Source organism: Pleurodeles waltl, chromosome 2_1, assembly GCF_031143425.1.
Source record: "Pleurodeles waltl isolate 20211129_DDA chromosome 2_1, aPleWal1.hap1.20221129, whole genome shotgun sequence".
Classification (NCBI taxonomy): Eukaryota; Metazoa; Chordata; class Amphibia; order Caudata; family Salamandridae; genus Pleurodeles; species Pleurodeles waltl.
In genome coordinates this window covers 71,014,738-71,028,826 of record NC_090438.1, presented here as the reverse complement: position 1 = coordinate 71,028,826, position 14,089 = coordinate 71,014,738, and the positions used below count along the sequence as shown (strand labels likewise).

At 41.5% G+C, this 14,089-nt stretch overlaps 1 protein-coding gene across 1 annotated transcript in view; it reads right to left on the bottom strand.

Annotated features, from left to right (window-relative positions):
- Positions 1 to 14,089, bottom strand: part of AR (androgen receptor) — a 351,022-nt gene that overhangs the window by 64,384 nt on the left and 272,549 nt on the right. Inside the window, exon 3 of the mRNA XM_069210179.1 lies at positions 11,283 to 11,399. Within this exon, the coding sequence (XP_069066280.1) occupies positions 11,283 to 11,399 (117 nt within the window). The remainder of the gene's footprint in view (positions 1 to 11,282; positions 11,400 to 14,089) is intronic.

Sequence of the window (14,089 nt, the reverse complement as noted above, 5' to 3'; positions counted from 1 at the left end):
TTTTTGTATTTAGAGCCTGAGGTGATAGCAGGACGCTTCTGATGTGAACAGAGAACACTTCTTTACCTAATCCCATCTCCTGCTTCTATTTTATTTCCTTTTCCATTCTTTTGCTTTCCTTCCTCCATTCTTGCCTACTTTCTTTCTTGTCCACTTTCTTTCTTTCCTTATTTATTTATTTTTTCCTTTTCTTCTTTCTTCTTCATTCCTTCTTCCTTCCCTCCCTTCTTCCTTCCATTCTTTTTCAAGGGCAAGAAGCTTGCAGTCAATGCCAGGCTGGCTGACGTTTTAGGTCTATGCTAGCCAAGACCTTTCGACTTTCTTACAATTATGTTTAGAACATAGTGACTTATAGGGGTTTCGGGCAGACTTCATCCATTATTCTGTGGTTTGTGTCATTCATATTTTCTTCCACCCACTCCAGCATGCATCAAGGTGCAATGTATTAGCCCACTTAAGTCCTAGGCTGACTTCACTACGAGTTACAGCATGCTGGAACCCACACACAAAATAGTTCCCTTCAGAGCCAGGGAGTCCAATGGTAATGTGTGTGTGTTTTTTAGACAAAAACAACGTTTTTGCCAGTAGCAAAGGATTTTTTAATAGACTGATGAGATCTCGACATATTCCTAAAAAAACCATGACAAAACAAGAATAGCCAGAATGATTGTGGACAATGCCAGACCTATTGGCTTTGCCAATGCTGGTTTCTTTACGAGAGGAGACCTAGGCAGTATCTGTGTCCTAAAGTGCACAACAAACTAGATCCACAGTCTCTGTTGTAATAAAGTAGAATCAGCAGATATTTGCAAAACTGGTGTTGGTGACCGCTCCGTGTAGGAACGTCCACAAATAAATAGTAGCAAAACGTCATCCAGTTGAAACTTAAATGTATTCACTTTGGAAACTCTTTAAGTACTACCCGTAAATATGCTTCTATTCATTTATGGTGTTCCCGGCAAATGCCCATCAACACTGATATTCTATTCCATAAGTTAACTTCATACACCCATGAAGCATCCTCTCGTCCCAGTTTGGAAAATGAAGTTAACATGAAAAGAGCTCTCAAAGCAGATTGGCCAATTTAAACTGACAAACAGCAGACTACAAGACAAATCATGTTATCTCCTTATACTGCTGGCTAATCCATTCCCAGTACTGTCTAATAACATTATGTCTACTGAGAAATGAAAGCAATTAAAAACGTTGGGCAAGTTTAGCTGTCCATGAAAAGCAACTTCGAAGTTGTTCATCATTGAGGAAAAAGAAAGTCACAGCACAAATAAAAGATTAAAAGTGCAAGGAGGTAAAATAAAAAAGGTAGAGATATCAATTGTTAGCACTAGTCTCCACCCTGCAGACGTCAAATTGTGAGGTTGAGCTCTCAGAAGTCCACGAGCTGCTGACCTCGGGATGCTTTTCTAGGAAGAGGTTATATTTTATTATTGAAGGTGAGAGATCCCTTTCAATGGCTAGTTACTAGCACTCAATCTATTCCTGCCCGAGTACACAGGAAGACGTACAGAAGCAAACATCTGTCTGAGGTCCCAGGAGACACAATAAGTTAGGGAGTGTATTCTCCTCTGCCGCAGGAGGTTAGATGAACACCAAAGACACAACTTTTGTCTCTCACTGCAGTACTCCTGCATGTAAACACACTTTTATGTTGACTATAAATAGGAAACAGATTAGAAAAACTATCCTACTGGCTTGTGCCAATCCTTTCATAGGCACACACCTATACCTAGGACAGGTTTATTCATTTCTGTCACACTTCCATGAGCTACAAGCAATGAAGGTACTATCACGTCAAGGTGACTCGCGTGACCAAGGACAACATACTCCAGTCAAGTTGCCTTCTAAAAATCACTAATACAGAAATTCAATGGTACAGGTTCAATGGAGATGAACCAGCACTACCATGGCCACAATGCATATGGAAGTGGAGGACCATCCAAGACTGATGACAGCATCCCTTAAACGTATTTATATATGTGACCCATCTTTGACTGCTGTGCACACCTGCTGAGTCTGGTTTTATTATTGACTGCCTCTCTACACTAGCACTACGTAAGAATAGAGAGGCGATCCTGATAAGTGTGACTGTCCGAGGATGGCATCAAGTGCCACCGTGAAACGTAACAACCATCACCCTCACCAAATTTAACCTGGCTGCCTTACTCTACCACCACAAGTCTGATCAAGTCTCTACTGTAATGCCGGCCCTCGGGGATTTGTGCTACTTCCACCTGTACACCGTATACTAAATTCCACATCTTTTGATAAAGGTCCCAATATCCTTCCGCATCAACATCTGTGTCCCTATAAATTCTCTCCCCTTCTCCAAACTCCGGTCACATGTATGATCTGAACACATGCTATGCGTCAGATTTGTACCTACTAACCGTATTTTTCTACAGGGCCATCTTTGACCACATTAGACTCTTTTCGGCACCTAATTTTCTACTCCTGCCATTTAGGCTTGGAGCTATCTGAAGAGCAACCTTTTAAGTACATACCCAGTAAGTGGGATGAAAACCAAATTCTTTTGATTTTTTTCAACACAAACTTATTTTTTGCTAGTATCCGATTATTTCGGATACAGCTGCTCTCGATACTGTGAGAGTTCCCTACAACAGGAGGAGACAAATACTGACCGGTACCTATGTTCTTCAACATTGTAGCCATCAGTTAGTTCTTCAGCATGATTGAATTATTTGTTGTGGAGTAAGTATGTTACAGGTCAGTTTTCCTTCTGTAACGTAGGACTTAAGGGCATTCACATGCTTGGTTGTATAGCTTACAAAGAGTGTGATTTAGAGTTTGGAAGGGGGTTAATCTGTCACAAACGTAATGGATATCCTGTCAGCCTTTCTATAAGTGTCCTAGGATATAATGTACTTGTAATAAGGCAGACGGGTAACCCATCTGCCAAAATCTAAACCAGGCCCTAAGTAATGAAACTGATACACAGGGCAACATACCGGGAAATGAGGGCTCAGGCTAAGAGATTATTTGGAGCTGTTTTGACGAGTTAAGATTCATATCTACTGTCACTGTGGATCGATTTTAATTGTGTGAACCTAAATGTATGTAACAAGTTTCAGACCTTTATAAAATGCAATTTAATAATACTACAATATCTCAATATATCCCTTGTTTACAGGTAGCCCTCCTTCTGGCAGCAGAATCATAGGTCACATTGAGAGAATATCTTCCTAGAACAGAAGGACTTGAGAAAAAAGCACTCCCATTCTCTAGTCTACAATCAAGCACACTATTAGGGTAGTATGGAAACACAGCCCGATAACCAAAGTGCCTTTGCCTGAAAGTGTGGCACCGCTTTAATGTTTTGAAACCTGTGTGTCATATGGTCACACAAGAATCAAGACCCCCACTGCAGCCAACCAGCTTCCAAGTCAAAGATCCAAAGAGCAGGGGTGCTGGATGGTTAAACAGGGTAATGGGAACAGGAGAATACCTGCACGCGCTGCAATGATGGGTAATGCATACTTTCGGACATGTCTAATCCCACTTCCATTATACTCTTGGAGGAGACCACCAAGAATCCAAGAAAAGACATGGCTGGAGCAGCATTCGAGTCAGACCAAAAGACATCACCTAATGAGTTTTTTGATTAAGCCTCCAGGAAACAATGGAACAAAGACCTCAGAATATTTCAGTGAGTCAGTAAGAGCACACGACTGCATTAGCCTGGGAAAGTTTAACTTGTTTGTTACAGGTGGCATCAGAGACAAACAACATGGGCAGATCATCATATTTACTAAATAAAAGTGGCCCGATTAAGTATGGCGAACAGTGGGTGGGAGTATGTGGAACCAGCCACCAAATGGTGAATGCAGCCACTATGGTGGGGCAGTGATTCTCAGAAACCGTGGTAGACTAAGACAACGCTTTGCAACAGTGGGTTGCCAGCCGATTCCTGGTGGATCATGAACGAACAATAATTGATCCGTCTATAAAATTTGTATTTACCTTTAAAAATTTGCTGTTTCAAAGCCAGAGGTCAAATATCAGGCTAAACCTCCTGACAAATTGCTGCTTATTCTTTTAACATGGATGTTGGTGTTTACTTTTTGTTCTCCGACTGCGCAGTAGGAGGAGCTTTTAAAACGAACTATGTGACAATCTTGCATCAAAGGAAAGGCTGCAGGATGTCATTCTTTGCAACATGCAACATAATCTACAAACCTGAAAATGAATTATACACATTTCGTTTTGTAAATGTGAAATATGATGGGGAAAAAAGATTTTAATATGATCAAAACAAATCAAGACACTTTTACTTGGTGATGCTCAAATGATAAACATTCACTGAAATCCGGTTTACGCACCTTATCATTAGTATGATGTGTAGCTATATCTTTAAAACTGTATATCTGTACAACTTAGTAGCCATTTTAATGGCATATTTGGCATACTGCATTCTGCTTTGGTAATATATTTGCGACCGTCTGCTCCAAAATGCACCACCTGCTACATACGACACTCTTATCACTCTCCTGCTGAATACATTTGCTACATTTTGTGTGAAACTGAGATTTCACACAAGTGTATGCCTGGAATTGAGAAAACCCAGCTGGTGAGCCCATAACTAGGGGGAAACCGGTCCTATGTTACTTGTGTTACAGTTCAGGGAGGACCTAGCTTGGCAGTTCGGGCTGGACTGTTCCTATTGGAGCAGGGTCAGAGTTGATTTGCAGATAGCTCGGACCAAACTGTGGTGGCATGGTGTGCAAAATAACAATGGATTGAGATTCAGCCCGAGTGATTACCACTGGCTGAGATCAAGTCAATCATTCTACTCATCACTATCTTGAATACATATGGCACTGAGAAAAGAGCAAAATCTTTGTGAATCAAGCTTTAAGTCCCTAGCACAGGGTAAAGCACAGAAACAGAAAACAGAGGCTTTTGCCTAGACCTTTAAATGGACTGACAAGCAAAGGGTTTGAAGGAATGTGTTGCCAATGAACTAGCTGTCTTGGCCTTTTCCAGATAAAGGATCTCTGTCATGCTGAAGAAAGACTATTGAACCTCTGGGCTGTGGCGCTGCTAACCCAGCTGCGTCGCCAAAGTACTGTTGTGCTCGATAGCTACCTGAGCCTGAGTTTGACACACCCAAAGCTGCATAAGTCCCAATTTCGCACAATGTATTTCACGTTGGCGTTGACTTTGAGAATCAAGTCTAGGGACAACAATTGCTACCATTTTTGCACTAACTGTGCAGCCAATAGACACCACAAGGTTTGGTATTTATGAGGTGTGCAATTTGTATATATTTCTGAGTTTTAGATTTTAGAATGGTGCTTTCCCCTATCCTGAGGTGCGCAAACATAGATTTTGTGAGATTTGTCTTGAACAATTTGAGCATGCTTCTATCTGATGCAACCTATGTAGGAAAATACCTGAAGGGAGCACAAATTGCACCCAACTTGAAATCATCACCTCAAACAGAACACAGGGTTAGATAAAATATACCACATCCAGCAGTTGCAACCCTTCATGATAACAATTGCATGAGCTTGTCGCCTTAGTCCCCGACATAGTAATTACCCTTTTTATAAAGTTGTTCAAGCATCTACCCTCTGATGCAGTACGGAGGCATAATGAGTCTCTTTAACATTGTCCAATTGACAAAATGATAGAATCTGACTTAGAATGCCCAATAAGTCATGCAGGGCAATGTATGGATTGTTAGATTTTTTTCTTGAGGCATGGAATAACCACTAGCAATGTAGCAGAGTGTTCACTGAATGATGGCCTAAGTCACATATACAGTCAAGTATAGGGACGGTGTTAATGAATGTTGTGGTTGCTATTTGAGAATGATACAGAGAACAATGCTTCTTCTTCAATCACCAACAGCAATTCAAGATGCCTGAACCATATTTCCAGAAGAAAGCGGTAACAGGTGATGTTGTCCGAGAGAGAGTCCACAGTATGAAATTTGCATGTCAGGGACCACATCACTCTCTGTCTGCCTCTTCTTCAGGAGTGATAATTTGTTGACCACATCCATCTGTTTACCTACTACAGGTGTTGACATAACATGTGCAGGTCTCTGGGCCACCCTTGTAGGTTTATCTAAAGGATCAATAACTCCAAATGGCAGTCGTAAATAGTCCGGCCGCACAGGTCAAGTCTCTATGTAATTAGAGTCACAGTGCCCAGTCCTCAAGTTGTGACTGCCTACAGCCAAGTATCAAATGTAAACCATAAGGAGAGCACATCACTTTAATCAACCATATCTTAATCCCAGTTTCAAACTCTATGTTTAGCCATGACCATTTCCACGGCATAGAAAACGCTAATCAACCAAAATAATTCTCGTCCAATACTTCATATGTTGTTCAGTGATTTCCTTTATTTCCATATTAAGTAGATCCAGCCAATGAGTTTCGTTCCATCCTAGGAACTTCATCAAGTCATGCTGTAAAGTGTTCTCTTATATCTGGTCATGAAAATCCCATTATTTCTTTATTTTGGTTCAATCACTGTACATTACAGCAAGTTCTCGGTACATGGGCTCTAAACATTAGTGCACATAAATAATTTAAACCTTCCTGCCAGTATTTAACATGTCTTATTCATGCTGTCATTTTGTCTTGAATGTATCCTATGTTCTTAGGATGAAAACAAATTCACCCAAATAAATTTTTCTTTTAAACGATTAGAAAAGGCCCTGTTTCACCATTGTAACTCATATGTTTCCTTAGTAGCCATCATTAATATTCATTCATCATGAGGAGGGCCATTTTTGATTGTTTTTCATATTGTCAATCTCTGAATAGTTAACACCCTACACTGTTGGAGATCAACTATAAAAAGTCAATCCTTTACCCAGCATTTATCTAACTTTAAGGAATACGAAGACTTGTTTTAACATCCGGGACATGTCATGGATATCAGAAGAAGTGGTGAAGTTTTATTTTATCCAATAAACAATTTAACATCTACAGAAGTTATAGACTTATAGCTGTAGCTCATGGTAAATTTCACATTAATCATATTATCATTTAGACAGACGAAGAATTCTTTCCACATCCGTATGGATCCTGTCCAAATAATCAAGATATCATTGATAAAGCGCTCCCCCAAAAATATATTTGGGGTCCACTTCCTTGCATTTGGGGACCAGACGTGCAAACTCCCAAACCACCCCATAAAGAGGTTTGCGTACAAGGGTGCAAGTACGGCCCCCATCACTGTCCCTTGTGACTGTTGGTACCAGTCTTGATTGAACAGACACAAATTATTATGCAGGGTGAATATTGCCACATCAATTAATATTTTAGAGTGGTCCATACAGCTTGCACTTCTTGAGTTTAGAAAGCATTCCATAGCCTTCAAACCATGATTATGTTGAATGCAAGTATATAGACGCACTACATCTAATGAAATAAAGAACATGTTTTCAACCCAATTGATATCCTCTAGTTTATGGAGTATATTGCTAGTATCATGGATTTACAAGAGGAGGTTAATAACTAGTTGTTTCAAGAATTGGTCTACATATTCAGATAATTTCTCAGTAGGTCCATTAATGCCCGAAATGATAGGTCTTCCCAGGGGGAATGTTCTTCCTTTGTGCACCTTTGGTAGAATACATATAAAAGGGCCTCGGGGAGATGTTACACTCAGATACCAATATTCCAAGTCTGTTAATAATTAAACTTTTTCCCACTTGTTTAACATAGCTGACAATGTTCTCACTAATTCTTCTCTACGGATCTATAGAGTTTCCTGGTACTAATTTATAGCAGTTGGTATCACTCAATTGGCGGGCAATTTCACCATCATAGTCATCCTTATTCTTAATGATAATGTTGCCCCCCCCTATCTGCTTCTCTAATAACAATAGAGTCATCCTCTTTAAAGTCTCTAATGATTTGGTGAGTTTGAATTCAGGATCAAGATACGATTGATTAAAGTGATGCGCTCTTCTCATGGTTTACGTAGGTTTATGAGAATGTAAGGGCATCAGAGCGGGAGAAGCGATTACAAGCTGCTGATGTAGTACCGCCACAAATATGAGGTCAAAATTGTGAAGTGCCTCTAATATGGGTGCCCATGGTAAGGACCGGAATGGCATATGGTATGGGTAGGAGTCATCTTGAAAACTATGTGAGCTATATGAAAACCCCATTAAACAAAGCTCTCTCACTGCCCCATTTGATTTAGACCTCACAAACATCATCAGCTTTTGTTTCAAGCATCTGTAGATGTGGTTGTGAAGACACTCTAATATGCGACTTGTAGGATGGGATGACAGGCATCCACAACTTAGAAGAGATGGTTAGGGATGTCAGAGCCTCAGCTACAGCACTACCTTGGAAAGAAAATGACCAGCCTGTTTTTCCCCCAAAGCTTTTTTAGTTTGTATCAACAAACCTGTGGTCAATGAAAATGTGGTTAATGAGGTCATCCCCAAAGAGGTCTTTGATGGCGTTGTAGCTCTATTTTAAGAAGTCAAATGCGAGAGGCCAGTCCACCAGCATGCAAAGCATTCTTGGAGGTTATCTGAGATACAGCTTATGGGTTTTGAGGCACCTTAGGCCTGTTGGGTGCATTAACGATCGTCTAAGGTGGTAATACGGATGAATGCACAAAATGAATTTTTCGCTATATAAGCTGTCTCAGTCACAAGGTCTTCTTGCCAAATCATCCCCTGAAGAAGAGAATGCTTAAGAGGGGTCTCTCATGGGGGAAACACCAGCCTTCTCTCCCTATCCTTTACAGTCTTATTAAAAAAAACACACAATGGGCAATCCTTATGCATGTGCGACAGATGAAGGCAGTGGAACACTTTTTATTAGGGGTTTCTAGGAATGGCTTTTTTATTCTGCATATAATCCAAGGTTTGAATGAGGCTTTTCTGTCCTTGGAGGAACATTCTGACATGTTCAATCAAAACACCTATTCCCTGGTACAGCTCCTGTTTCAAACAAGATTCAGAACTTTCTGGATGCGGCTGGTTGTGGAGATGGAGTAATCAAAGCTAATAAATAATAAGAAGGCAACTTTGTGTGGCTTAGATCTCTGAAAATCTATTCGAAGTCTATAAGAAATCTGAACTATGTTGGCCTCTGAATGGAGTGTGGTTCACAGTACATTTGCCGTAGTGGATGGTGTTTGGAGGGTTTGACAGTAATGTACATTTGCTTCTAAATAAACACTACTGCATTAAAATCCAGAAATATATAGGCTGTTTACTTTTATTTAGAATATTCTGTGACCTGCCAGTCAGACGACGGATGATGATTCAAGCATATGAATCTATACAATATCCAAAACTGGAAAAATACTTCTGACATGCAGAGATGAAAGCTTATTAACTATACACCAAAAATGTTGGCAAATGATGGTTCAGATGAAACGTGGACTTCAGCACATCTCAAGTTATTAGCACAGAAAAGGGGGAAACACGTACAGGTGCTGTGCAAGGGAGTGCAGGCATTGCTGCACTATGACGAAGCACCAGAGTACCCCTCAGACACATTAGAGTTTCTTAAGATGCCTACAAAGGGCCAGATTTACAAGGCCCTAGCACCTCTTAGCACCGCACTAGCGCCATTTTATTTCACACTAATGTGGCGTTAAGGAGGCCATTCTCCTTCGCCATATTTACAAAGTGGTGCAATGCTTACGTTGCGCCACTTTCCAGCCCCTTGCGCCACATTATGCCTGCGCCAGGCATAATGTATGCAAGTGGGCGTTCTGGCGGTGGGAGGCCCATAAAAATGTCCCAGTGAAATTTACAACATTTCACTGCACCATTTTTAAGCAGCATTTTTAACGCTTGCTCAGAGCAGGTGCTAAAATGACATGCCTATTACTTTCAATGGGCCTCCTTTTACGTTGCAGGATTAGCATCATTAGTTATGGCGCTAATCCTGCAAAGTACAATAATAGTGTCATAAATTATGACGCTATTGTCCTAACGTGCTCCATGGTGTGCCGTATTGTTAATACGGTGCTACCATGGTGCCATTAGGTGCTGGTAGGGGGTGCAAGAAAAGTGGTGCATCACAGCTGATGTGCAACCTTCTTGTAAATCTGGCCCAAAGTGTCTCATCCTCTTGTCACAATGGTCAATGCTCCTAAAACTGGGGAACGTGAAGCAGCTCGATAATGGACTCAGGACAGGAGTCACAGGCAGACTAGTGTGTCCTACTGGAAAGGAGTTATATATGCAAAGGTGGGGGAAAAAAGTATTTTCTGTGTGATGCCTCTTAGGTCTACCTCAGCTAACAACCGGACAAAAATATCCTGTTTCCATTTAGCAGTATGTCTTTCAAAGCCACGTCCACAACCACTGCCTGGTCTTCTGAATTCTTTCAGAAGGTCGATCAAGGGATGCCAGTCATCTCTTTCCAAGTGGTAGTACACTCAATCACACATGATAGATGACACATAAAGTACAAACTTTCTTTTGTAAGCAAAATCTTCAGCAACTATTGGTAGCTAAGAAAAATGCCAATGCAGTTAAATCTCTTAGTAATTCTGGAAATATTATGGGGAACAGATTTAGGTTTCAAATTTGTAGTGTGCAAATACCCGGACGTGCAAACAACTGAAAACGCTATCCACAGATGAGGACGAAGTCAGTTTGCAAACAGCCCGGTTTTCAGGCGTATCCAAGCAAACAGGAACGTTAGTTTGTGAATGGATGTCAAGTGCCAAGGTATTCCAACTTTTAGTTGCCAAAAATGTATTCGAGCACACTGGGACATTAGTCTCCGATTGGGCGCCAAGTACCAAATTATTCCAACTTTTAGCTGCCAAAAAGGAGCACGCACTCCTCTGCGGGTTTTTCACATTCTGGAAGCGTCCAAGAGTTCGGCTGAGGGTGATCTGAGTATTCAAGGCAGGACAGAGGGACAGAAGGTTCACTGAAGGAAAAAAAATCGCCTTTCGCCACAAAATATTTGGCGACAAATACAAAGACTCTGGAACGCACCATGCGTCTCAACTAGAAAATTAACCAGATGCCAGGAAATGGATGAACGGCACAGGAAGTCAAGCAGCGAGCAAGCTGCGCCATTTACTCCTTGGCCTACCACGCTATCCACCAGTTTCCGGGAATTTGGCTAAAATGGCTGACATTTGCAATGTGCTACGTGTAAGATTATTTGCAGGTGGTGCAATTAATGGCAAGGAATCCCATGTACAGTTAATTCAACATACTTACCATAGAACTCATCCAAAATGGCATGAAATGAGCAAAACATACATGAATATACATCTAACAAACATACCTCCCAAAGTCATGCCAGCCTCGTAACATTTCCTCAGCCGGCAGGATGGGCAGTTTTTCCTCCGAAATTTGTCAATGGTGCAGTCATTTCTGCTGGCACACAGGTATTTCTGCTTCCCTAGGATGGGCAAAAAATTTAAGAATTAGTAGTGTTTGAGAAATAAAAAACATATTCAAATGATTTGTGCCAAATACAAATTTCAAGCATCACAAAATCGCAACACTTTAAAATTGTTCGACTAGGTAGCTTCCTCAGTGATAAACTCACCTAGGAACTGCTGTACTCCAGCAGCCAGGCACCAGTAAGACTAGTACATATCCACTGGCTTCCAACAAACAGTTTCACTTAGAATCCATTGCTCTGACATGACAACAAAAACCTAGGCCCTGATTTAAACTTTTTGGTGCAAAACTGCACTAACGCAGTTTTGCACCAAAATGTTTAGCACTGGCTTTGCACCATTTCTGTGCACCAGCCGGGTACCAAATTTATGGAATGGTGCAAGCCGGTGCAAAGGGTAGGCTAGAGTAAAAAAAAAAAATTACGTTAGTCAGGTGGGACTGGCGGTATGGAAGAAGGGGGTTTTGCACCAAAAAATGTCGTTAGGCAGGTTAGAGTAAAACAAAAATGACTCTAACCTGCTTAGAGTCATTTGCTGATGCAAAGCCATCCATACCACATGACTCCTGTCTTAGAAAAGACAGGAGTCATGCCCACCACCCCAATGGCCAGCACAGGGGACCAGGGTCCTCTGGGCATGTCCACTGCACCCAGTGCCATGTAGGGGGCCCATTTCAGGGCCCCAAATGGCACTTAAAAAAAAAATTAAATACTTACCTGTATTTACCTGGGATGGGGTCCCCCATCCTCAGCTGTCCCTCTGTTGTGGGTGGGGGGTGTCCCTGGGGCCTGAGGATGGCACCTGTGGGCATAATCCATGGTGTTTCACCATGGAAATAGGCCCACAGGTCCCCTAATGCCTGCCCTGACCCAGGCGTTAAACCCCTCCTTTTCGCGTGCGTGATTTTTGCGCGGGAGGATAAATAAGGCGCTAGGGCCTTAGAGTCATTTTTTGCCCGGGAACGCCTACCTTGCATCTCATTGAGGCAAGGTAGTTATCTGCAGGCAAAAAATGACCTTAACTCCAATATTTTGACGCTAGACATGTCTAGTGCCAAAATATAAATATGGAGTTGAATTTGCGCTGGATTTGCATTAAAAAAAAAAGACTCAAATCTGGTGCAAACAGAGTATAAATATGTCCCCTAGTGTTGCCAGAGTACATTACGAAGATGAGTTGGTGACCTACAACCATGGCTGTCCTCTCTGGCCGTTACTACTCTTTTAATCATTATGCTCTGTATTATAACCTATGCATTCACTATCCATCAATATCAACATTCTATACTGCTATGTTGCCCAGAGATGGCCCAAGTGGCACTGGGCCAAATCTGGGCAGAGGCGTTCCCTCAGATTTAAATCCACTGGCTTCCAACAAATTCTTCCAGCATATTTAGGGGGAACACACCAGGTATCTAGGATGGGGAGAGTGGATCAGTCACTTAACAAACCAACTTTAGGGAGTAAGGTGGAATCCACTCTTTAAAGGCACTCTCACCCCAGTATCAGTGTATGAGGTGGTAAACCGCAGCGATAATAGTAGGAAGAACTGAGCAGGATAGCTATGTCACACTAGACACAGCTTCGTAGTTAACAAAATAATTTTGTTTGGCTGCAAGACTCAATTCCCAGAGAAGAGAACCCTTATTCTGTTTTGCCATCGAGTTTAAAGGTCAGTCTTTCGTGAAAGTAGAAATCAGGCCCAACAGAAGAAGGATGAGTAAAAAAACACCTTAGGAATTAACTTTGTGTTCATCTTCTGCAGATTACTGGCAGTTCCAACTTAGGAAAGACACATGTGGGCTTTGATGGATCAAGCAGATGGTCTAGATTTATCCAAAATGTTGTAGCCACCCACTCCAGAACACAATCCTGCAGATTCTGCTTCCAGTCAGATGAAGTATCTCAACTGCTGGTCTCCTTGCCCGACCCCAGGAGCCCGTCTCCCACACAGTATGCCCTGTGGTCTTTTGGTTTCAGAATAATGCTGGGCAATTCAGCCAATTTAGAAGACATGCATTTCAACTAAACCCACTGGTCTGGGTGCATCTAATCAGATTGTCCAAAACAATCCTTTTAAAACTCTCTCTGGTGAGTGAGTGATCTGAGGTCTAAAATGTAGCTCGGGTATTGCAACCTAAGACACACGTGTGAAAAAGCAGAAGGAAACTGGAGGGCGGCACACGCCCTTAAACTACTCTGAGGATCCTCAGTGGAACATTCTGCTTCATAAAACTCCAACCAAAAACAGGAATCCCTAGAAACCAAACCGAGTCAAAATCAAGATACCCCAAGAACCAAACCTCCGGGCAAAATCAGCATTCTTCTGGAAGAAACCCCCCCAACAAACTCAGGATTATCATATGACAAGTGGAAAAAGGTTAATAAAAAAGTTTATATTCACTAAGGTTCAATATTTTGGAAGCTCTCCCAGCAAAAGGCTTCATTTTAGAACTGATGGTGGTCAACAATGGCAGTGGTTGAAGACCAAGAAGCTATTAGGTGGTGCAACACTGTGGTCGTAGAATAAACCAATCACATTTTGTGTCAGTCAGAAATACTTTATTTCGGCATAACGCCATAAAAGCATGTGTAAATACAGAAATTCCTCTGAATAAAGGCATACAATATGCAAAAAATGCATACTAAAAATACATCTTAAAATTAAGAAACAACGCATGCAAAAG